The sequence below is a fragment of the Thermobia domestica genome, chromosome 14 (assembly GCF_964235325.1).
Source record: "Thermobia domestica chromosome 14, izTheDome1.hap1.1, whole genome shotgun sequence".
NCBI classification, from domain to species: domain Eukaryota; kingdom Metazoa; phylum Arthropoda; class Insecta; order Zygentoma; family Lepismatidae; genus Thermobia; species Thermobia domestica.
The window spans coordinates 136,449,056-136,475,829 of NC_137467.1; the positions used below are offsets into that span (position 1 = coordinate 136,449,056).

At 34.0% G+C, this 26,774-nt stretch overlaps 2 protein-coding genes across 11 annotated transcripts in view; one reads left to right on the forward strand and one right to left on the reverse strand.

The window, feature by feature from the left end:
- The window catches only part of LOC145670338 (uncharacterized), a 493,290-nt gene that overhangs the window by 233,740 nt on the left and 232,776 nt on the right, over positions 1 to 26,774 (reverse strand). The window lies entirely within an intron of this gene.
- LOC145670337 (WD repeat-containing protein 17-like) overlaps positions 1 to 26,774 on the forward strand; it is a 246,114-nt gene that overhangs the window by 77,578 nt on the left and 141,762 nt on the right. The window contains exons 1-3 of one of the 2 annotated variants that reach the window (XM_081738872.1): positions 4,937 to 5,040; positions 13,287 to 13,564; positions 14,350 to 14,863. In XM_081738872.1, coding sequence (XP_081594998.1) covers positions 13,424 to 13,564; positions 14,350 to 14,863 — 655 coding nt within the window. In that variant the 5' untranslated portion in view covers positions 4,937 to 5,040; positions 13,287 to 13,423. Of the gene's footprint in view, positions 1 to 4,936; positions 5,041 to 13,286; positions 13,565 to 14,349; positions 14,864 to 26,774 lie in introns of those variants that run through there. The other variant, XM_081738874.1, reaches the window with a different exon arrangement.

The window sequence follows — 26,774 nt, forward strand, 5'->3', positions numbered from 1 at the left end:
CCATCATCTTCAGCTTTTAAGAAAAAGTATTCTTTCAAATGTTCGAACGAAAAAATATTTTCGTTCTCCATCTTTATAAAAACAACACCATTCAAAGTAAAATAGACTACCAGTACCATTGCACTCGTAGTTCACTCACTGAACGTATTGATTTGGAGCTGCCAAAATCTAAGACAAAATATTCTAGGTGCTTGCAATTAGTACACGTAATTTCCCTGAGGCTGTCCTCATCTTCCAAAAACAGCAAGTGGCATTTTTTTTTTTATGTAAGTAAACAAATCAAATTGTATCTATGAAAGCCTACCAACGTGAAGTTCGTAAGGCGAAACAGGAAAATGCACATCGAGATTTCCCGTTCCGCCTTGCATTAAGATGAAAAGTGATAACAGGTTTTACATGCAAATCTCATTGCTAGAGGTCATAAGGCGAAACGGGAAAAGGCGAACAGAGCAGGAATTGTCGGTCACTGACATCGTTCATGTTCCATTGTTCCATTCTGAGAATTTCACTTACAGGAAAGAAATATTTGTTTCCGAAAACAAATATACATATATTGTAGTTACTCATCCGAAATGTAACGCGAAAAAAGTAACGCAAACTAGGTGCGTTACTTAAAAATTTGTAACGCGTTACCGTTACAGTTACTTTGGAAAAAATGTAACGCGTTACTAGGAAACGTTACTTAAAAAGTAACGCGTTACAAGTAACGCGTTACTTGCGTTACGTTACTTCCCAAGACTGTACAGTACCTACAGTAATTACAATACCGTACGTAAGGCTATTTACATTTAATGTTTCTGAAGAACCTGCTCGTATACTAAATTACACTGTTCTTGTAACTCACACTTAAAACTTAACTTGTATAGACCTAAGGGAGAATAAAAATAAAAATATGTATGACAAACAATTACATATGAATGAGCTTTTGTACAAACACTGACTTCACACAAGTTTGTGTATCGCTAGCGCTAAGACTAAATGTAAAAAGCTCCTAGGGATCGCGTTTGGATTATCGACATCCTACTGTGCATATAAAAACTTTCCCTTTCTAAATGAAACTATACATATATTAATGAGTTACTTCAAAAAAGTGCGGGGGCAACTGCCCCCCTTTGCCCCTCCTAATCGCCGCCCATGCTCATGAATTTGTACAGAAGCTGAACACTCTTACAAGACTAAAGTTTAATAACAGGTTTATCAAGTATTAGAAATCCTCTAACATTCGTAAGTTTGATAAGTATCAATTTAGGGAACTTTATGAGAAAGCGTCCATTCGATTGTTTTCAGCGTCCAAGTGTACATTCGATTTCACAAACACTGTCGAAATAAATGATTTGGCAAGAACTGTACATAGCGAAACAATAACATCTCCTAGACACTACTTTCAACAAAGGCCGACAGTTTGGTTCGGCGTTGTCCTTTCTAAGAAATCAAAAGTAAGTGCTGTATATACTGTTCCTCCTCCACTACCACTTTAAAAGAGTAACATAATATACATAAAATCCAATAACATTCATTGCTTGGGAAAAGTTCACAAAGAACATGGTCCGCTATAAACAATACCAACTCCCCCTCCACTCTTTCTTCCACATGCCATGTCTCCATTTGTCGATACAACCCATCCCCTAGTACTATGAAACTCTGTTCTTCCATTGTGGAATGGAAAAAGATGATGTAATTGACGCTACTTTAAAAGAATATAAACCAAAAACGTCAGTAGAAAGCACGTTATAAAATTTACTTTTCGAGACTTGTTTTGGCGCCTCCCTAACGGGCGCCCCGAGCAGTTGCCTGGGTTGCCTGGCCCTTGGTCCGTTCCTGATAAGATCAAACGTAGAACTTGTTCCTTAGATGCTAAGTGCCTATCAAAAAGACATTACTGGTCATCTCTTACTGTTTAAACTCTGTGAAGATTAATATTGAAAGCCGTATTTCTAACACTTCCAGTTTTAGTAGAGAGATGTAGGTGAAGATTGTATCTTTCTTCAGACGCTGAGTCTTTCATTGCTTAATCTTTTAGCTCACATAGAACTGGTTTTGCACATTCGTTTCTAGGTTTTCTATTTTATAAATATTATTTGTAAATATTTGATAAAAATAAGTATCAATTCTTTCTGCGTTTCGTCTCATTTTGTGAATCTAAGATTAGATCAATTTTTAATTGTTAAATATATTAAATATAAACGTATAACGTGTGAGGTAAGACGAATTTATTTAAACTTAAGAAATACTTTGTTTTTAATACATCAATGGATTCAACATTCAAATAAATAAATAAATAAAATATTATATTACTTCTTAGTAAAATTTTACCCAAACCACTTGCTACGTATAGTGTAAAAACTAAGATAAACAAGTATTTATTTACATATTAACTTTATATCTTTAACTTATAATCTGTACATTAAATTACCTATGAAATAAAATTGTTAAAATTCTTTGTTACGTTCACATGAAATTTATTCAAAATAGTTAGATGAAATATTACTATTTTTATTTATTGTCAAATAATTTATTTATTAGGGGACAAATAGCCACAATAGTGACTGTCCCCATTATTCCCCTCAAGTAAATCAAAATTTATTTGTTAGTAATTACTTAAATATTTTGAATAAATTTTGTTTCCTGAAAGATTTGATTGTTGCAGTAATGCATGTTGAATATAGAAGTATGACAGAAAATGGGTGAATAAATAAACAGTGGGATTGTAATGCGTGACAGACTTACTTGTCTCTTTACTTAAAACTATGGAAACAGAAAGATGTTTAAATAAAATTTAGACTAAAAAGTAATATGGTATTTTGTTTATTTATGTATTTATTTATTTATTTATTTATTTATTTGAATTTTAGATCTAATGATATGTATTAAAAATAACGTACTGTTAAAGTTATAAATTAAACCTAATGCACTTTAGACCTAATTTCACACTAATCTCAAAATAGAATTATCAAAGAAAATAACTATATAAGTATATATGAAGAAAAGGGATTAGTTTTTAAATCTTCCCTTCTGACTAGTAAGTTACTAGTTTGAATGTGGCAACAATTTCCTTACAATATTATATGTTTCATAGTTCGCAAAAGAGAAATATATATATTAGAATGATGCGTAGTTTCCGAATCATACTGCACTTAGATACATTTTTCCATACAAACAAGTTTGAAGATAAATAAATTCGAACTTTTTTTGTTTATTTAGAACCTTCGAGTTATCTGTATACTATTGTATACATAAATAAACCATAAAACGTTCTATTATGTGCATGTGCTACAAAATAAAAAATAAGCAAATACTACACTTAAAACATCTTCGGAACCCCATAGCAGAACGTGCCGCGATCTGCTATGTGATGGCAGAAAATTTGCCGCGCCTGTGCAGAAAAATTGCCAGAGGGAAAAGATATATATATAGCCAAGAGAAAAGTGTAAAAGCATGTCTGCTATATGTAGATGCCTTAAATGCACGGACGACTCTCATAAATATAGTTTGAACTGTTTTTTACGTCATGTAAAGCGTATTTTTAACAATCACAAGTATTTCTTCTGCAGAAAATTTTTGACTTACAAAGCTCATCGCAGAAAGGCAAAGAAAGTTCTGCCATCGGGCTTCGAAAGATAACGAATTCGCTACGAAGATTGACACTCACACTCGCATATACTGCTTAGAAATCAGACATAATGGTAATTCTGTTACCACAGAAATTATTATTATTATTATTATTATTATTATTATTATTATTATTATTATTAATAATAATAATAATAATAATAATAATAATAATAATAATAATAATAATAATAATAATAATAATAATATAAACCTGTATCAACTATTGAAATACGAGGTTTGGGAAAAACAAGAAGATAGAATAGGAATATGAGCAGATGGAATCTCGCTTTTCGTCTAATTTTCGTTCTTAGTGAAAGGTAACAGCGAATAGTTACCAAAAAATAGAAAACAAACAGAAATACGTATAAGGTAATTTATTATACTTTATCAGTATAGATTCAACAATGTGGGTTTATTTAAAATTTAAGATATAATGTACTATGCATTGCTTCATAAATTGTTCAAGTGGGAATTTGAAATAAAGCTTTACAATTTAAAGAAACTTGTAACTTATACAAGCATGAATCTGAATTAAAGCTTTCGTTTCAAAAAATCTTCCAACTTCTACAATGATAAAGTTCAAAAGATTTTCAAAATGAATTGTACGAGAATTAATAAACATTTCTTCATTATGAGCAAACACTTAAATTTTGATAAGGTTTTGTTCGGAGTCAAATAGAATGACACACTCATAAAGTTTTTAAATAATTGTTAACTGAAAAAACAATTTATAAGTTTCTAGTATCAAGACAGATTTCTTATTATTTATGTTCGGAAACAATGGTTATTTCAGTATGATCCTTAATATTATATTTATAGCTAATCGTCGGCTACAGATCTTTGTAAGCTGATTCCACATTCCGCTTATTCTGTTGAATTTTGTTACTGCATCCATCTTGACTCTGGAATTATTAATTAAATAATTAATATTTTTCTTACCAGAGTGTGTACTTCTTTATTTAAATTAAAATAAGTCATAATAGTTTCAATAACGTAACGTTATCTTCATCAGACATATAATAGTATGTTAATTGGCGTATATATGTTCATATTAATGTAGGTAGTACAAACATCATAATATTAAATTACTGAAATACAATTTTTTATGTTTTGATGTTATGTTTTGTTATACAATTTTAATTGTTGCTTTTTATATAATTTTAAATTTTTAATATGTAACAATAAGGTAATGTTATAATTTACTGTTTCATTTTAGAATTTAATAGATGTGTGTATTATCTATGTATATATAATCACTATTATTATTATTATTATTATTATTATTCTCTTTTCTTCTGAGATGCGCTTTGACTAGATTTAACCACTTTTGTAACATTCTTCGTGCTATGTTTTAATATATATATATTTTGATTTGCCTGGGTCGCCACCACGCGTTCTGACGTGGAAAGGTCTTCACAGAAGATTCAGGTAAGTGTCAGGATATTAAGTGTAACCACATCTGTAAAATAATCACATCGCGCGGGACAATGAACACCGCGACTTAACTAATTTCTGTGGATGATGCCATCGTTAATTTCTTACATTAAAATATATATTCAAAGAAAACCAAATGCAATTATAATAGCTTTATTGATAGAGATGCCATCCAAATTTGACCTGTTCCATGTACGAATTACTAGAAACTGTATTTACACATACAGTAGTTATTCATTCAACACATATCGGCAAGAAATCTTATTTGTCTCCATGTAATTTTATAATATCGGTTAACATAGCGTTTCAGAGGTATCTTGTCATTTAGCAGAATGAATAGGTGCTTAGTACTTTCATCATTATTCTTTTTATACATATTATGACAAGGTTAAAACTTCATTTTATAAAAATTATTCGATCATTTAATATAACAATTACTATTCATATTTATTCAACATATATATATCATTTATACTTCATATTAATCATTTTTCTAAGTAACACAACCTTGCCCAAACTTCACATGTTAATTCAAATAAAACAAAATGTTTAGCACCAGTAAATAAAAGAATCTGCTGATAGTAAAGCGGATAAGATGTTTCATGATGAAGGCAGCTATTTTAACATATTCAATATTTATTATATATACCAGGCCGACATGTACATATTTTAGAATCAACCATTACATGGAGAAAATATACAGATGCTCTATTCATTGTAAAAGGTGGTATTCGCACATAAACAGAAGCCGAAAAACACTAAAATTTTGAATTGGAGTTTTACATGTATATATTGACTACTATTTCCACATTTTAAATTTTGGGTGGCATATGGTAAAGACAAGGGCTTAAGCCCTTAGAACGAACTTTCTAATACGACATATTCATTGCAGTTAGGGCTATCATCACAATTAATAATCAATTTATAAATATGATATACAAACAATCTATGGATTACGATCTTTAAACTAACTTCTGGATGGTCTTTTATATTAAATTTGCTTCAAAATTTGTTCTATTTATCACTTTTATAAATAATTCACATTGGTCCAATTCGATATTCAAGACATTTACAAATCTTTTTTTTATATATCTCGATTTAATTCTTAAATCTTTCTTCTTCTTTTTCGGACAATTAAATCTTTTGTTAATGAATATTCTAAACAAGGTGTAATTTTGGTGCAGATAAAGAATAACATAACAAATTAAATAACTCAGGAAATTCTAAGAAATTCTAACTGGTAAGTTAAACAAACTATTATGAAATGCATTACATAAACACAATAACTTATAAACTAATTAAATAAACTAAGTCACAAGTAACAAATAAAACAGGACTGTTGATGCCAGTAGTGGGGCATAACAGTTTTCCCTCCTGCCGACAAAAAAAAAATTTTTGGTAATTTTTTTTATACTTCACGTTCATTAATTTTCTCTGATTCCTTTGGACATATCCTGTAAAACGACGATGAACACGATAACTTCACAACTTTATAACTAGGTAGGGACCAACTCAATGCGAACATCTATATGAAATGTCAAACAAAATCAAATTCTTTATATATTTATAGTCTTCTCTTCCTGATAGCAATTTTTCTTGGTTTTTTTAAACTATTAAAAGTTATTTAAATTTCACAATTAGATATTATAACAATTTAAATTAAATTTTGAAATAGATTTTTTTTCAGAATTTTGTTGTTATATTGGAATGTGAGTATATAGTTGACAATTCATTAAAAATATCAAACAATGAAACAATAATAACAAAAATGGAACAATAATAACAAAGCTACAAGAAAACAAATATGAAACGTCATCTATTTCTCACCTTTTTTTTTTCGCCTCCTCCTACGCGAAATGAATCTTACTTTGTATATCTTCTGTCTTTCTTTCCTTCTCTTTCGATTTCTTTCAATTATGCCTTGCTTCTCCTTTTGTCCTTTCCTCCTATGATGTTTCCACATCTTATTGTATTGTGCATTCTTTACTCTAATTTTTCGACTTTTCCAATGTTTTCTTCCTTCTGGACCTTTTCTTGTTTTCGGTTTGTTTACACCGATCAAAATTGTCATAAATTTCAATTTTCTTCTCTTCCAATACATTAACTTGCTCTTTCGGTTTCCTCGTTCCTTTCGTTTACTCTTTACATATCTAACACCAAAATCTATTCTTTTGCCTTTTCTCCGCTTCGAATTTCTGAGATTAATGTCTCCTATTGTCTTCATTTTTCTTTTTCTGCTTTTTCTTCCCCTTATTTTCTTTTTTCTTTTTCTGCAGCTTCTATCTTTGCACATTATCATATTTCTTTTTGCCATCTCTCGTATTTGGATCTCTTCTTTAGGTTTATTTATCTTCTTAAGAGATCTTTCATTTAGCCAATTCAAAGTTTTCGTACTCTTATCTGATAAAATTTCATCTTGTCTTCTTCCATCCAACTTATCTATGTCGTCGATTCCATTGGCTGTCTCTACAGGAGCGTTCTTCATACTATCTTCTTTTCTCTTGGGTATTTCTGTAATCTTCTTCTTCAAATCTTCAACTCCAGCATTTAAATCATTCTTTATTTCTTCCCTTAATTCCTTTCTGAAATTTTCCAGTCGGTTAGTGAAAGTATTTATGCTATTCAAAATCTCCGACTTACATTCCGAAAGTTGTCGCATTATCATTAATAACATTTGATGGTTCTTTACTTCAATTGGTATATTCGCGGCTTCTTCAGAATTATGGGTTTCCACAAATTTAATTAAAGTATATACGTCCTTGTCTTTTCTCTGATCCGGACTTTTTGGTCTCAGCAGTGACTGTTCTTTACAAATCGTACTTCCTTCTTTCTTTTCATCCTTTTCTTCATGGTGCTTTGTTTCTTCAGTTTGTTCTTCCTCATCACTTTTATTACTTTCGTTGTCATCCAATTCATTTATGGCTTCAATATTTTCACCTTCATGTTGTTTGGACGCTTTCGAGGAACACTTATCACATGTCCATTTAGCCTCATCATCACCCATATTTTCACACTGTTCCTCGTCAAGATTCAGGCACCGGTAATAGAAAACATTTTTATATTCATCGCAAATAATAGTCTTATCGCGAGAGTTCACTTTCCTTTTACCACATTTCTTCATGGCAACAATTAGCTCATTACAACATTTAAAAAGTTCCTTTTCTTTATTTTCCATTTCTTTCACAGTTTCTAGAGACTTCAGCACCTCTCTCTTCACCGTAGCACACCATTATATATTTCACTACATTCATTCATCCACAGAATAATTGATATTTGGTGCGATTACATCTCACTATCTCTAACATTAAAATCCTGGCTCAAAAAGAATAGTTAAAAGCAAATATTGGATTTAGAACATATGATAAAGGTAATTAAATTCAATTGACTACAATCTGGTAGTAATTAGTAAATGCACACAGCTGTTATTTTATTAGTCATAACTCATTGAAAATCAAACTTTGCAATGGAAGGCACAAACATAACCTCGATGTTTAGCTAGAAAGTTCTTTCTGGGGCTTAGGCCCTTCTTCGACATCATTATGCCGCGAAATAAGAGAAAATATATCTAATTTCATGAATTAATGATTAAAATATTTCAAAATTCCTGTATTCCATAACCAGTTTGGCAGAAACTTAACCTAATTGGAATTATGCCAGTGTTCCATTATACTGTACCTGCGTACTAGTCGTAGTCATCAAGATCTATGATACTTCATTGGCACAGTATGCGAAGTAAACTTTATTAGTAATAATAATATTTAGAACAACATTCTACATAAGTTGTTTAAGTTGTGTATGTTCTAATAAATAAGCTTGATTTCATTGTGCAATTATGGTACTATGTATTGCTTATTTGCAACAGAAAAGGATGAAATATTGTTGGCAAGGTTTATTTTAGTCAAGAATATAATAATAATGATAATAATATATTGATGATTAAATGAAATAATAATTATGTTATGACGAAATAATTTCGTAAGGAAATATAATGGCCTTCGCCAAAAGAAGTTAATCCGTTGATGTTTGCTGTAGCAGAGCATATACCTAATCCAGCATAATGTGACATAAGTGGAAATGATTTCTATATATATGATATACTGGTGTTTACTACTTTCTCAAATAAATTTTGCTGAATGACTGCGGCCAAGAAATATTTTGAAGACTAAGTACGTCAAAGACTAAATAAATCATGAGTAACTATCATAATCAAGTAAAAGTACAGTATATGGAAGAAACTTACTATACGGATTACAGTAAGAAATGAACACTGAGTGAATTCCAGCTATATTAACTTTAATTATTAACATTATGAATTGTGTATTATGTAGAACTTTGTTAATTCCGACAATTGATTTCTTCGTTACCATTGTAGTCTCCTCACCGAATTTGGAACCTTCTGATAAGAAATTTCCACGTTTATATATGTAGTGGCGACCCAGAGTATCTTACAAGAAGTAACATCATAGAACCGTGCGTTACACTTCTTCTTATTCCCAAATATTAGTTAAATTTGACTTTTCCTCTCCATTCTAAGTTCTACAAAGTATAATGTAAGTTTTGAAATGAAATGAAATGAAATCTTTGAGTTTTATGTCTCACGGTTATGCCGGTTAAGCTAAAGGAGACGGTGATAATGAGAAATGAATGAAATGGTGGAATGAAGAAAGTGGGAGGAAACGGGAGAACCCCGAGAAAACCCACGCACACGGTGTTTGTCCACCACAAAGTTCACTTGGCGGGGACTGGGACCGTAATGTAAGTTTTCTTACCTGTGAAGTTTTATTCTTCAATTCTTTCAAATAAACTATCCCATAATTCATGAATTTAAAGTCCATTTGTCCAATTCATTAACCTTTCTCTTTTTTCTCTCTTAATCCTTCTCTCTTTTTTTTCCATTTTCTTATTAATGTTCTATTCTCTTTTTCTAAACCTTGTACAGCTTCCCAATCTATGTCATATCCTGTTTCTTTTACATGTTTATATATGCGTTATTCTCTCTTTCAAGTTTTACATGATCCTTATGTTGTTTTTCTTTAAGCTTTTCCCCATTTCTCCAATGTACTTCATATTACATTGCTTACATTTCACTTCATACACTACTCCTGCATCTTCTTCGTTTATGTCCTTCTTCTATGTTACGACTTTTTTTAATTTTAATAAAGAAGTACATACTCTGGTCAGAAAAACATTAATTATTTAAATGAATTTAGTTGTAGTACTTTAATCTTCTTTTGTAAATAATTATTGTTATTGGAAGAATTTCATTATTTTTTTTTTAAATAGAAGCTTCCATGAATGATATTTACATGAAATTACTCTGTAAACTGAGCATATGAATGTAATATTTTACTTACATTCATTGGTCTAAGAGTTAAAACACTTAAGTATCCGTTTTAACCGTAGAGTACTAACATGGGTGAAAATTCACCCGTGTTAGTATCTATAGAATATTAATACTTTTAAATTGATATAGTATCTTTATTATTTTTTCTATAGCGGTATGGTATGCAATTTTGTATTAAAATATTTATTTAGAAGTTCTTTAAAAATTCAAAAAGTTGACTTTGGACAGCATCAAAAAATCTTATTTTGCCAAGAAAACATTTAATGCAAAATTTACTTTTTACGATCTCTCACATACAATTTTTATATATTATTGCAGACTTATTATGTTAAAAACTTTTATATAGTATCTTTATTATGTTTTCAATAGTATTGTATGCAATTTTAGATTAAAGTATTTATTTAGAATTTTTAATCTTTTCCTCAAAAAATTGATATTGGAACGCATCAAAAGAAAATATCTTATTTTGTCAAGAAAACATTTAGTGCAAAATTTACTTTTTAAGATAAAAATATGTCATAATCTTACAGATTCGTCAAATATTAAAAATCGAGCTTTTTTCAAAATTATGCACTAAAAAATTATGTGGGTGAAAATTCACTCGTGTTAGTATCTATAGAGTATTAAAACATGTTAGTACATTACGGTTAAATAAGCTATGGCCACGCACATTAAAAAAAAAAAAAAAAAAATCTAATGTAAGAAAAGCTTAAAACTTCATAATGTCATCCCTTCTGATGACTTCTTTTTTATCATCTTTTAATTTTACTTTTATTATTTTGAAATATTTAATCTTCGAATATTTCAAAATAATAAATATATCATATATCATATATCATATATCAGTTTTACATATATCATATTTGCATGTTCTTTGAGCTGAGAAAAGTGGAAAACAAATTGTTCCTAGAAAACAGTGAGGAAAGACAAATGTCCATCCTTAAAAATCGTCTGCTTTCACTGAACTTTGGAGTTTAGCTTTTAAAAAAGCGAATACAGAAAATGTGTATTTTGAAACCAGTATTGTAAGTGGTAATATACGTATTTCTAATACATTAACTATTGAGAAGGGGCCATTTTCTGCCTTGTAAATAGTGTTAGAATCATTTCTACGATGAAAATAATGTATGTAAAATATATTCTACAGTTATTTTGCTAGTGAGTGTTCTTCTACAGGCAGTGGAATTAACAAGGACTTCTTGAGTTATTATGTTTCTTCTTTCCTTTCTAGGTTTTGTAGGTAATCCTTTCTAGGATTACTATTAGTTATCTGCTACAAGTGTTTTCTAGAAAGGCAGTATTTTGATTATGGACTTGAAGAAAACAAGCAAAAGTCATAGACCAATAACACCTTCTAGGTTGGTCTATCGAATGTCCTGAAATTGTGAAATATTATTGAAAAACCTTAATGATGGTTCTGATCTTTGCAAACACTTGTTGACAACAGACAAATCGAATAATAAACAGCTCCAACGTCTTCTGATGTACAAGGAGGGTTTAATAAGTTTTGCACAAATGGTTATGATGTAGTTGCAATATGATATCAATATGGCATATATGATGAAATTTTAGGTGAACATACTTTGATCCTTTCGCTACAAGTCTATGTCACTCAATGTAGCCTCCATCTTCTGTCATGCATCCCGTCCAACGTTCTTTCCATGTCTTGAATGCACTTTGGTAAAATTCGTGTGGCTGACTTCTACACTACTGTTTCACACAAGAAATGAGGGCCTTGTAAATGTCAACTTCGAATATTTTTTCTCACATGTGGATCTTAACACAATCAAACAGGAAGAAATTCGAAAGAGCCAAGTCTAAACTATAGGGAGGCTGAGGGACGACTTCCCATCTCATTTTCATAATTTTCTGGTGTATCAGCATGGTTGTGTGAGGCTTAGCATTGCCATGATGGAGTTTGATGACCCTATCTTACAGCTCCGGTCTCTTGGTCTGGAGCACGTCGTACCTTATCTAGTGACAAACAATAATGTTTCTTGTTGATTATGGAGCCATGTTCGAAGCAGTTTATGAAAATGACACTGCACTGATCCCAGAAAAAGGCCGCCATAATTTTCTGGCCTGATCTGGAAAGTCTAGTTTTTTTTCTTTCTTATTTTTTAATTGCTACAACTAACATTGCAGTCCAACGTGCGATCCTCCGGAAGCAACTTCATATGAATTGATGTGGTTGATTCATCACCGGTTTTTAACAAGAATTCCATTACCGACCATTGTCGGGTCTTGATGTCTAATTCAGTGTCTATTGTGGTTTACCTGTGAACAATAGGAAACAATTATTTTAATTTTGAAGCGAAAAGATCAAAATATGTTCACCTAAAATTTCATCATCATATTGCAGCTAATAAAAATATTATACTCATCTGTGCAAAACTTATTGAACATCCTTTGTACAACTCTTTTCAGTGGGCAAATCATTCCTTTTTTCCCTTGTGTTTATTACCTTTATTATTAAAGTGGCTGAGTTAAATTTAAAACCATTAATTAACCTGCTATTATTTTTGACCTAAAACATAGAAATACAAAAGGAAAGGAAAGTTCTGATAAGCTCTCAAGGAACGAGAAGATCGTAGCATTTTCTATGTTCGACTTTCAGAAGTGAACTTAACATAAGTATCACAAGAATAAAGTTGTTAAAGACGGCCAAGTTTCAAGAAACATACACAGCCAACGTATACAGTAATAAGTAATGCTTTAAGGAAAAATACAGATTTAAAAAAAAAAATTGTGTCAAGTTAAGCACGTAACCAAGTTACAGAAATGATCAAGTTAGCAAGTTTTACTGATTGTATTTATGGTAAATGGTACTTAGTAATATGGTAAATGAGACTCTTAAGATCTTTTACAGCTGATAAAATGTTGCTTTTACTTTCAGATGACATTTCTGGAGTGATAAGATTATGGACAGTAGGGAAGTCAACGTCTCTTGAAAATAAGAAGCTTAAGGACAAAGGCATCAGATCATTGCATATTATAAACAGGACTATTGCTAGGAAATCGACGAGCTCATTGATGCCTAGTCCACAAGTGAGCAACGGCCCTCATACTGCTCTCCCATGTCTTCCAGAAGCCTCGGTGCTTTGTCTCTTTGTCGATGGGGGTATTGGTGTCTATTGTCTGAAGAAAAAGAAATGGGAATTTCTCAAGGAATCCGTAAGTGCTGAGAATCATGTAAAATATTTCATCCTAATTTTGCATAGTAAAAATTTTACAATATAATTAGCGTGTAAACGAGAAAAGAAATATCCAAGGATGAAGCATATACCAATCGATAGTTCTCATGAAGAGAACACAATGATATGAGTAAGTATGTAGGTGAATTAACTATTATGACCGCTTGATTTTTACTGAAAACCTGGTTAAATGAAAGTGTTGATAACAGTGAACTTCCCATAGTCTTATATTTTAACATTTGTAGGAATGATCAAGAAAGTGGTGGTGAGGGTGTTGTGATTTGTGTAAACACTAAACATGAGTGTAAATTACACAATGATCTAGCTACAAACTGTGAAATAATATGGGTTGAAGTTAAACTTGCAAACAGTAAGATAAAAATTAATAATAACAATATAAAAAACTTTTGATTGGCTATTGGAATAAAATTACAGTTTTACAAAACACTCAGACAAAAAGTTAAAGACTAACTTTGGAAATAGAAACAACTGCTAAGAAAAGTATTAAAAACTGCAAAATATTTGCAGCAACAGTAAAAATATATTAATATTCCTACGAAGATATTTGATCTGAAGTTTACTTTAGAACTGATGGTGATAGTTTCTAGTTTTGAATTGCTCTAATGTTTTTACTTAAACAGATTCCATCTCAATTAAATAGTAATTGCTACTGAATAAAGAAAAATGAATATATGAACTTTTAATTACCATTTGTACATACACACTGCATAATCCTAGTATTTACTAAATCTTATCTATTTTCAGGGCCATATTGAGACAATATTTGACTGTAGTTTTAAGCCTGATGATAGTGACATATTAGCAACGTCTTCATTTGATGGCAGTATCAAACTGTGGAACGTAAATACTTTGTCCCTTATAGACAGTACAGTGGGTAACGAGTCTATTATATATTCAATATCATGGGCTCCGGCTGACTTGAACTGCATTGCAGCCGGTACTTCAAAGAATGGAGTCATAATTTGGAATATTAATAAAGGAAAAATAATACAAAGGTTTATCGGACATGAGACTGGTTGTGTTTACTGTGTTTCGTGGAACCAGGGAGATCCTCGCCGAATAGCTTCCACTGGATCAGATAAGACTTGTATAGTGCATCAAATAAATGGTATTGTTTTACATATTTATAAACACCCCGAGGCAGTGTATGGTTGTGATTGGAAGGACAAAGACATATTAGCTACTGGCTGTGAAGATGGGAATGTTCGTATATTTAATGTTTCTACAAGTGGTGATAGTCCTCTTACGATATTATCAGGTAATTGAAATTTAGATTTAAATCTATTGGAGTAAAAGTACTCTCCAAATTATTACGTAATGTAGCTTAGTTAAGGAGAACTACTTTCAATTTGCGCATTCTAAGAATTGTTCTTTTATTTTCATGTGTAGGATCTTCTTTAGTAAGTGATCAGTTTCCATTTTCTCTATATTTGCATACAAGTGCAATCTAGATTTTTTCCACTGTTTCTCGGAGAGATCTTTCGTTACTATACGTTATCGTACGCGTCTTCCGCGTGGGAGATCCGAGTTCGATTCCCAGCGAGAGTTTATATAGTTTGGATTCCACGTTAAGCTGTAGGTCTACGTCTGATGTTGCCTCGCTACTGTAAGAGACGCATAACTCAAAACTCAACCACTCTTTCTCGGATACTGTCTTTATAGTGTGTATTCATTCCTGATGTCGACCTTTTCTTGTGTTTTCTCTGAATCTCCTTAAGCAGCTCACATTACTTGCATTCTGCTCTGCTCTCTCTTTTCTCTTTTCAATGTTACCTTAAAATTGTTTCACAAACTAGTAAATAACTAGAAAGTGATAGTATTTAAGAATAAAACCTCTTATTGGAGCAAAGCTCCTCCTTACTCGATTAGGCGTTTGTTTATTCGGATATTCCTCCGAGATGCCTGAACTAAGAGCGCACGATGGTGTTATAAGAGATCACATGTACCGATCAGACATACCATTGAGGAATAATCACCGGAAAACGGGGAGCCCATTAGACTGAACCTTGGAAAAGCATTTGGCGCGCGAATTCTCATTGTAAATAAAAAATAAAATTTTCAGCATTAGGAACAGGGAGAAGTTCTTTTCGTATTGTTCTGCGAACACAATTTTTCAAACCCATTATGCTTTTCACTGATATACCAAATTTAACTATTTATATGTCATATTCGTTCACGAAAATAATTGATGCACTAAAAAATTCTATGAATAATTAATAAAGGTCAGTCGCTTCGCTCCAAATTTGCAATTATAGCATATCTATAATCAGAATACAATACAATAAGGAGAAATTCTGGTACATTACTATTAATTTAATAATTCTACAATACCATTGGCGTTTAGCGAAAAAAAAATATGACCGAAGATGAGGCATATTCCAATCCATAGAAATTATCGAGTTCGACAAAATGATAAATATGAGTGTAAAATTTCATACATAGGTTTCAAGACATTCAAGAAAAGCTGTTTTTTTTTATTATTATTTTATTTATTTATTTATTAAATCTAAAATTTGATTCTGTACGAGAAACTTGCCACTCACTGAGGTTAAACTGACTCTGGAATACACCTTCATCATATTTATATTATTTATTTGCACATATTTCTGAGCATTACCGCCGGCATATATAGTCTTAAATCTGTCACGTATGAGGGATGAGATCCCTCGGCGAGCACACTATCAGGAAAATGGTGAAAGAAGAAAGCACCCTGGGGTATGTTAGGTATCATCTCGGCATTTACGTGGTGTGAATGAGGAAAATCCAAATTTAATCTTTACAGTTTCTCTATCAGATGGATATCTTCTATTGATGTCACCTACCTCTAGAAGTAATTATGGCTGTATATTTATTTTGTGAAAATTTTCAACAATTCTTTTGTTCCCTTGATGATTGCGGTGTGCGAAAAAAATCTAACGTCGGAAATTCACAACAACCTAATAGGCAGAATTTAATGAACAGAAATTGCAACTTCTTCATACGAAAACAAAATATAATACCTAGAAAGCACTCGCATAACTATTTATCAATAGCTTTGCTCAAAACTTTAAATTATCTTAAAGTGTATTACGCCGTGCCTTTCCAAGCAAGCAATTGCTCAGACGTGTTTTCTTAGGAAAACTGGACGTATAAAAATATGAAGTACAATATTTATTGCATTTATATTCTAAGAATGCTTATTGTCCAGTGAGTCCTTTATGTTGTTCACTTTCTCAGTTATATAACTTCATATATTATAGCTTTTGACAACTTAGTTGTGTGAGCGCTTTCTAGACAGTGATTTTACTCAGTTTGTGATGGGACGTTTTGTCCACCTCAAAACAACTTTTCCAGATTTGCGTTGCGTTGCTTGGAAACCTTAATTTTTACCCCTTCGGTGACGTCTGTGGCAGCCCGTTCGATTCATCTAGTACACTGTGTACGCTGGAAAGGAGCAAATGGCATCAACAATGTGGCATTGAAATAGGAGGAAGTGAAATAAAAATAAATAAATACCGTATCTGTTTGGATATTTATTCGTCAGAAAACACAATTATATAGAGTATTCTATCATTTCAATAGTACTTGCAAGTCATTATGCAATTTATTCGATAGAAAGCAACTGATTGGGAGCGCAGATATGCAATGAATACGACAGCTTCTCTGAGGTCATCAGTTGATTAGGCGGGAGAACGTGCATGTGAGATAGTTATTAAGATGGGAGATTGGCTACTAGAAGTGTCAAAGCCTGCTTCACGGAAATATTATTTTAGCTTGTTTCCACGAACTGTTGTTAAACTCTGAAGTGCCAATACCACTGTTAAGACGATAGAGGAGGTGATGAGTTATCAATATGTTATAATCACCTGTATTCTACTGGACAAATGAACTTAATCTCTTCCATCACTATGGAAGGCAATTTCTGCTTATCCGCCATGACAAAAGTTTGCAGTTTATGATATATTGTTCGACTGTAATATCTCACAAGAAGAAACCTTCAGGCAACAAATTCCTATTTTATATATTAGTGTTCTGTGGATAGCCAATAACTTCCTAGACACAAAGTGATTTCCATTCATTCCATTAAATGTAACTGAATTATGCCATTACCGGAATACAACAAGTATTTGCTTAATTAATTGGAGATGGGTCTGCTGATAGTTAAATTGGATATAAATTGTTATCTCGACTTTTCATTTTCGTTTCGGGAACTGAAAATTTTAACTATCATTCTGGATTAATATTTAGAAAACTTCGAACTACGCATAACTTCGTGTTCGTTCGGAAGTGGAAAACATGTTCTGTCACTCATTTTAAATATGTTTCTTCCTCCTACAACAGTAACTAAAGTTAGGTCAGGGACTTAGTAGTTAGTATTGTATTCATAATCAGAAGGCTATCATATAACAGTTATTATTCCTGAATTTTCTTATCATGTCTTCATAATGTTTTGTATCATCTATATTATTTGTGTGTTTGCATATTTTAAAGTGGATTACTTATTAAACGAACTGTAAGGCTAAATAGCTGGATGGTCCCTCCGACTCATATGTAGGACAGTTGTTCGATTCTTCACACTCGACTTTATATTATTTATTGCATTTTACGTACCCCCATACTCAACAACTAAAGTAAATATTTTTTTCTTTTCCCTCTGCTCTCCCAATCAAATATTCATTTGTACTACTACTACTACTTAGGGTGGAGCGTTTTGCACTTTTGTTGGAAATTCGATGACGGCTAGTGCGGAAAAGGTACCATTAGTGGCACTGACCTTACTGATTTTTTTTTTTTTTTTTGGACAACCTCTTACTCTGCCCCAAGTTTTTTAAAGTATTTGGTTAGGCAACACGCACAACACCAATGACAGAAAAGCTACTTGTGGTCGTTTTTAGAGTTACCTGATGGCTATAATACAATTATTTTATTAAAAGAAACTTGCAGCAATGCTTGTAAATAATTTTAAATTGTTTATGAGTCAAAGTACAGCCATATTAGCTCAGTAGTTGGAATTAATGTCCAGATTTTGTTTGGAATGCCACGTTAACGATGATTATAGGCATAGCCCTTGATATAATACGATTTTCTTTGTGCAACTCTTCGCTTATTTTGCTCTGTACGCAAAATAACCCAGAACTCACCACGGGGAAATGATTGCACATCGAGTTCCGCCCACCCATCCACCCGGTAGGCATATGTTCACATTTGACCTTAGGTCACGTAGTTCTTCTTGGTCTCGAAGCGGGGCATTCTGTTCTAGACTTCAGTTTGGCTCTAACGTAGATATTTCTTGCGTTCTGGCCGCACTTTTTCGACACACCCTCGGACACCAGCTTCACTGTGCGTTCCACAGCTTGACTATGGCAAGGGAATGTTGCTATTAGAGTAGCTGAAGTTCGGATGTTTTCTTCAAGCTGCTAATCCGTTATGTTTCGTGTGATTGGCAGCTCTGTTAGACATTTAGGGCAACTAATCATGTCGTAGTAATTTTCAGCTGTAAAGTTTAATTGTGGAACAATGAAGTCACTTGGGCGGCTTGATCTCGGAGTCTTCGGGCTGCGACATTTTTTTATACTTCTCCAGCCTAACATTCGAATATGCGGATTTTCATCTGCTGTCATCGCTATCAGCAGGTTTTCATGATGAGCGTAGTATCTGTTTGTTTGTAGAACAGAATGAACTATGTGTTGTAGATTTTCTGGCAGAAAACGTGATAGCTTAACTATGCTAAATAGATGCATGGCGCCCATTTCGCACGAAGGATTTCGCCGTATTGAAAACCAGACGGGAGCATATACTTTAACAATGTACTGGCAAAGTAGACACAAACTTGAACTAGGTTTATCAGTACTGATGTACAGATGGTGATCAGAAAAATGGAAACACCTGTAGTTGGCAACACATCAGATGTATTTGTTGGCAGTGGTGTCGTGGCGCCCACAGCGCCGGACCGCTGGTGGTAGTGTGTTAGGTCGGTCTCCATACTACGTCAGGCGCAGTGGAACAGCAGTGTCCAGTGGCTGCAGCAGACGGAGGTAGTGTAAAATGGGAGACCTCTCAGATTTTCAAAGAGGGCAAATTGTTGGTACGCGGTTATGTGGAGTGAGTGTGACGGCAGTGGCTACTATGTTAGGTGTGTCGCGTGGGACACTATCGAAGGTGATGACGGCCTACACAACACACGGGAAAACCATATCGGGGAAGCGGAACAGTGGGCGGAAGAAAATCATGAGTGATTAGTCACGCCGGGTATTAAAGCACATTGTCACGAAGAACCGTCGTGCCACTGCGGAGCAAGTGACGGAGGAACTCAATCAGCACCTCCCCCACCCTATTTCGACAATCACAGTCCGCCGCGAATTACATGACACGAACTTACGGGGTCGTGTTGCACGGGCTAAACCGCTCATCAGGGACCATAACGCTTTCGCACGCCACAAATGGTGCCGCGACCATGCAACTTGGACCGTTGAGGACTGGAAACGTGTGATATGGTAGGATGAGTCATCCTTCACCCTATTCCCAACAACGGGGCGTGTTTATGTGTGGAGAACGCCCAAAGAAGCTTATGATCTGCAGTGTCTCCGCCCAACTGTGAAAAATGGTGGCGGCTCGGTGATGCTGTGGGCCACCATATCATGGTTTTCATTCGTCTTGTGGTCACACTTAGCGGACGAATCACTGCCAACGATTATGTCGTAATTTTAGGAGACCACTTGCATCCTATGGTCAGGATGTTGTTCCCGGACAATGACGCCATCTTCCAGGATGATAATGCACCCATTCACACAGCTGGCGTTGTTGCAGCGTGGTTTGAGGAACATCGGGATGAAGTTCAACACCTCCCCTGACCCGCCCAATCCCCAGATCTCAACATAATTGAACATCTGTGGTCCGTCTTGGAAACACGACTCCGATTTCCACCTCCATCCTCTCTTACAGAACTGGCCGATGCCCTGCACGAGGAATGGTGTAAAATTCCACTTGCTACCATTCACGACCTCTATGCCTCCATCCCACGTCGCATCAAGGCTGTTCTGAAGGCGAAAGGTGGTCCGACACCATATTAATCTGGCAAGTTGCAATTTCGTTCAGGTATTTCCATTTTTCTGATCACCATCTGTAGTGGCGAAGCATCCTACAGGCCAATGTAAGCCATCGTGAATGTCATAATGGTCCTGGTTTTCTGTTTGCTAGATCGGTAGTACACATTCCTGTAGCAACAGCCTTACAAATTTCAAAGAGATAATTCTAGTCGCTGCTTAAACCATCTGGGTTTTCCATTTCAGACACCCATTCAACGGGAATGGGTGTAAAGGGGACGATCGGTGAACGTTCACAATCCTTTAATTTCTTTCCGATGGGGCCGGAAAAAGCGTTGGGTCCGGTTGTCCCACCATCCAATTCGGTAACCAGGTGTCGAAATGGCAACTCGTTGGTAAGAAGAAGGCAAATGAGATGCTGCAGTTCCTTTCCTATGGATCTTTGTATCTGACTTATCACGCCGTTATCCCATCCTGTGTTCGTGGCTTCACCATCGCTGCCGACTGCCTCAAGACTTGACACGTCGTACTGGTTCTTCTCTACAAGCTCCAATATAGAGTCGGCAATATTGCCTGACTTAGGTGTGGCATGACCCAAGTATTCTGAACCGGGCTCCGATAGAACTGTGATATGCTTTTCTGTAACCTCTTGTCTTCGTAGTTTGCCGTTAATTTTTCTTGTGCAAGAGTTGCATCATTTTTTCCGTCGAAGTAGATACTTGTAATCGCCTGGCCTAGGTGAACCTTTTCTTTCTGGATCTTCTCACAAAGTTTATCTTTTCCTTTTCGTACCTTAGATCTGTCAACAACAAGATTTTTGTCCTCTGTCGTTACGAGTCTCGCGTCCTGAAGTACAGCAGAAGCGATCAAAGCAAACTGTCTGTCTGAAGATCCAGTTCTAAAGGCTGCCTCCGCTGTATTTTGAAGAGAGATGCGCTTTAGGCTATGTTTCCTTCTTGGTCGCGCCTCGAAGTCAGATCCCGATGTACTTCTCGATTCAATAGCTTCGCTGGATTCTCCTGACGACGCCAGTATCTTTGACCTGTGCCTATGCCTAATCCCACTAGTTGATGGACTTGCTTCAACACTTTCAGCGTCTTTCTTGGTTGTCTGCCCCTTAAATCTACTCACTTTACGGGAAAACATCTTTGACAGAGATTTGCTTGTTCGGACGTCAATCTTACCAATGCTCATTTTCCGTGATGTTCTCTGGTCCAAAAGAAACTTGAATTCTCGTTTTGGAATCTTGCGTGTCCTCTCACAGTTGCAATCTTTGGCGGTTTTACATTTGCAAGACGCAATATCAAAAAGAGACTTTCCGCGTGTGCAACAAAACCTGCACGAAGTGTTGTTTCTTGTCCTTGTCGACTGAAATGTTTTTCCTTGGTGCGACACTTATTATAAAATATTTTCAGCATGTCAAAAACTCTCTTTTCTGAAACCACAGGAATGCTTGCTTTACGCCTAATATGTACAACTCTTTGTCCAACTAGTTTACAAATGTCAGTCACTGGTAATTTATTTTCGTCACCACTTAAACCACTTCGAAACCAATGATAATGTCGCATAACGTCAGCGTACGTGGGTAACTGCACTTCACTCATTTCACTTGGAGTGCCAAATAAGCTTCGTTTCACACTTTCCCGCGTTGGTCTGCTATGAGGCTTTTTCTTCATCTTGCTTTCCATTGCTTCCGAACTGGTAAACCAAAGTATACAAGATGTTTCTGAATCGTATCTCACTAAAAAGACTGTAACTTCAGGTACAATGCACAACTAAAACCGTTAAAGCTTAAGCTGCAATAAACTGGCCTGTTGGATTGGTTGGCCGAAGTACGCAATATTTATATCACCGCAGAACTTCGAGCGAGAATATTCTAGAAACATCGGCGCAGGTTCTGGAGCCAACGAGGCGAGCGGGAGGTGCGCGAATCTTCTAGACGGAGCTGGACGTTGCGACGACGGTCGAAGAGCGCGGCCAAAGTAAGCAACCACGAAGTTGTGTAGGCTGCTGCTAGATGGCATTTGCTGTCGGTGTACATAACAAGAAAAGAGTTGTCAAAAACAAATCATGTTATATCAAGAGCTATGCCTATAATCATCGTTAATGTGGCATTCCAAACAAAATTTGGACATTGATTCCAACAACTGAGCTGATATGGCTGTACTTTGACTCATAAACATTTTAAAATTATTTACTGGCATTGCTACAAGTTTCTTTTAATAAAATAATTGTATTATAGCCATCAGGTAACTAAAAATGACTACAAGTAGCTTTTCTGTCATTGGTGTTGTGCGTGTTGCCTAACCAAACACTTAAAAACTTTGTCCGTTGGGGCAGAGTAAGGGGTTGTCCAAAAAAAATTTTAAAAATTCAGTAAGGTCGGTGCCACTAATAGCACCTTTTCCCCACTAGCCGTCATCGAATTTACAACAAAAGTGCAAAATGCTCCACCCTACTACTACTACTACTACTACTACTACTACTACTACTACTACTACTACTACTACTACTACTACTACTACTACTACTACTAATAATAATAATAATAATAATAATAATAATAATAATAATATTAATAATAATAATAATAATAATAATAATAATAATAATAATAATAATAATAATAATAATAATAACCTTATAGAAAAAAATATACACAAGCAAACACCAGTGATAGACAATAACATGGACACAAGGAATGATACGACCCAGTCATCCCGACTGCAGTTTTCTATGGTTTTCCGCAGTCCCACTTGGCGAATGTCTGGATGCTACCGTTTCTACACTGCCCAGGGCTGCTGCCTTCCCCACTCCTCATCTTACCTAACAGGGCCGCTGTGACTTCGGCGTTTGCGGCCGAATCATTCCCTTAGCCCTTTCCTTCCACACATACATCAATCAATAAATCAATGGTAGGACCAGGCCAAGAAACAGCGACTTCAGTTGGGATATTGGCTTCCGCACGCTTACCTCTCACAATAAACCTGTCAGAAAACGACACGACTTGTTTCCATTTGTTTGTCTTCCTTGTATACTTCCTCTCTCCTCCCCCTCCCCCTTGTGGTGCTGACGCCATTGTCGTGGGTCCTGCAAATATGTCTGCTCCTTTGTTTTTTAATTTGCTCCTCTTTCTATTCTCCTTGGCCCAGGGTATTTCACGCTCCAGATTATTTTATTCCATCTTGTCCTCCACTGACGTGGCAATGTTGCATTTTTCTTTATTATTGGCTGCTATACCAGTGTCGAGCTTAAACGGTTGGTCCGATTACGAAAATTCCACCATTTTAGATTGACAACCCACACTTGGCAATGAAAATGCTCTCTTATCATTTATTCATATCCTCAATAGTTACCGAGTTGGCCTATGGCAAGGGACTTTTGACTCGCTCGGTATATATATATAAAGAATGTAGTTATGATATTCGTATTCATTCTGTACAAGTGACGTGTTTACTAGTTCTTAAGTATCATAGAGGTGCACAGAAAATGAAAATGTGAAATCTTACGGCTGGCACATGAATTGATTCATAGTATTGTATTATAATTTCATAATTTTTCTGCGTAAAGAAGTTATGTTCATTTGGGATACTCTGCATATATAAGTAAACACAAAACTAAATAATCCTGCTATTGGAACATAAAGTGAAAATATTATGAATATTCTTCGTGTTAATGAGGAATTTAAATTTGTGGTCCTTTGGGAAGGATTGACAGCAGGTAGCTCTTCTGTTGTATATGTCTTCCCTACACATTGTGCAGCATTTTAATGAGACCCATTGTATATACTGCGTAGCTCTTGACTTATATGTAAAGTTGATGTACGTGATAATATTTTTCGGCTACGGAATCCCTCTCGTTTTCACATCATTGCCCGTGACTTCCCGTCATTTTGCAAGATGTTTGCACAACATTTAAGCAAATGCTTGTACTCAAAGTTTGTAACCTTTGTCTTCTTTCTGCCGGCCTTCATTAATTTAAGTACTGACTGAAAAAGAATGTCATACTTTATACTTTTTGTGAAACTCCTAAAACATAATAGTATTCAATAGAAGAAAAGCTCTTCGTCTATTATTTGAGAAACAACGTTAATATTTTTTTGGACTAATATTTCTGCAGAAACGAATTGAAACACGTTTGTCATCCTTTACATAAGTTTGAATAACGAATCATCTCTAATTTAAATTGAGAAAAGTAATTAATCTTCTGTCATTATGTTATAAGAGCATATATTCATACAACTTTCTGAAACTATGGAAAAAAAGATTTGTTAAGCATTTCATTCCGAATGATAAAGTCTAGGTGTTAACTGAATGTTGTTATTTTCCTTCATTAAAGAACATTTAGCTGGTAAGTTAAAATTTAGTAGTATTTAAATCCAGTGACACGATTATCTTTGGGTGCGAGTAAAAGAAATATTAAAGAACCACGACAACGATTGTACATTGAAAGAAGGACCTGGAATGTGGAATAGAAGAAGTTTTCAATAACTTTAATCTTTAGCTCCTGTGTCCCTACCCCTCCCTCTTAATCGGGTCTTGGGGTAACTTTATTTCTACTTTATTCGTTTATTTTCATTTCATTTTATACCTTTATTCAGTCATTTATAGATTTACCATATTAAAGCTACCCGGAGGAAGGATATTGATTGATGATTTGAATACCAACTTATCCCACATACATATGTTCAGCATCTTTTAAAAATTGAATATCGTTCCCATCCAGTCAGATATCCTTGTTGGTCCTAATTATTTCTATTTTCGAGGCTGGGGCGGTACATGTTTCGTATAAAGAAGTTATAATTTCTGTGCATTTAATTTTAACTATTATTATATACGTGAATTTTCAATGATAGTTTTCCTCCCTACATCGTGATAGGTGAAGGAAACGCAAGAATTCTTGAAATATTTTACAGGATAAATATACAGGCATAGTAAGTCAGTTTATTATAAAATTAATAATAAAACACAAGAAAAGGGCGACACTATGTATACATTCATCCAAAAGAGTGTCCGAGAAAGAGTGGAAAAATCTAGGTTACACTGGCATGGGTATATAGAAAGGACGAAAATTGAGCACTTAATAAAGAAGATTCTACATATAAAAATGCTAGAGAAACGGTGAATAATCAGGTGAAGAAATAGATGACAAAGCGAAATACAAAGGAATAGATGAAAAAGTGTCCAGGATAAATAATGCTGGAGTAAAAAAGAAGAATTTGAGAGATCTCTACACACCCAAACCCAAGAGAATGCTTCTTATAACAAATTTACTTATTAACATTAATATATATATATATAATAATAATAATAATAATAATAATAATAATAATTATTATTATTATTATTATTATTATTATTATTATTATTATTATTATTATTATTATTATTATTATTATTATTATTATTATTATTATTATTATTATTATTATTTCACATAGAAGAGAAAATCGTCAGAAGAAGTAGTTTAAAAAGAAAAAAATAAAATTCCATCATAGAAAAGGTCAATTTCTGAGTCTGCTATCCTTCAAGTTCACTGTAATAATGGTACCAAATTTCACAAAATTAAATCCCCACGTTAAGCGGGTTTGCATATCCAGGCTCCTAACTATGAAAACATTTACGCTCAGTCCAACCTCAATCATTTCACGAATTCAACCTGTTTTACGTATGTTATTAGCACATAATATCGATTGTGATTTATTCTAAAAACACTTTTATACATTGCAAGAACTGTAACGTCCAAATATTTCCTGAGAACTCATAGTCGTATCGGAATAAACAAAAGCGAGTATGGAACAGTAAACTGCTTTCACAAAAGGAAAAATAATATATGCAAAAGGCCTGCAAAACGGTCGAGTGGTTTGGGTCGATACACTATCAATCACATGTTTGTGAGTTCAAACCCTGTAGCAAGTTGTTTCTTTTTTTAAGTGTCTTCCTATTTTCATCCGGAGGCTGAAAATATTTCTTTGAGTAACTCATTGAAAACTTCTTTTGTTTCAAATTCGATTAGAACAGAACATTATATGAATTGCGAATCTTAAATCCATAGCTAAAAAAAAAATGAAGTATACTCACTACTCCATTATCCTCTGATTTGTAACGAAAAACTATTTATAAACAGTGGTGACTTCAGAAAATTATC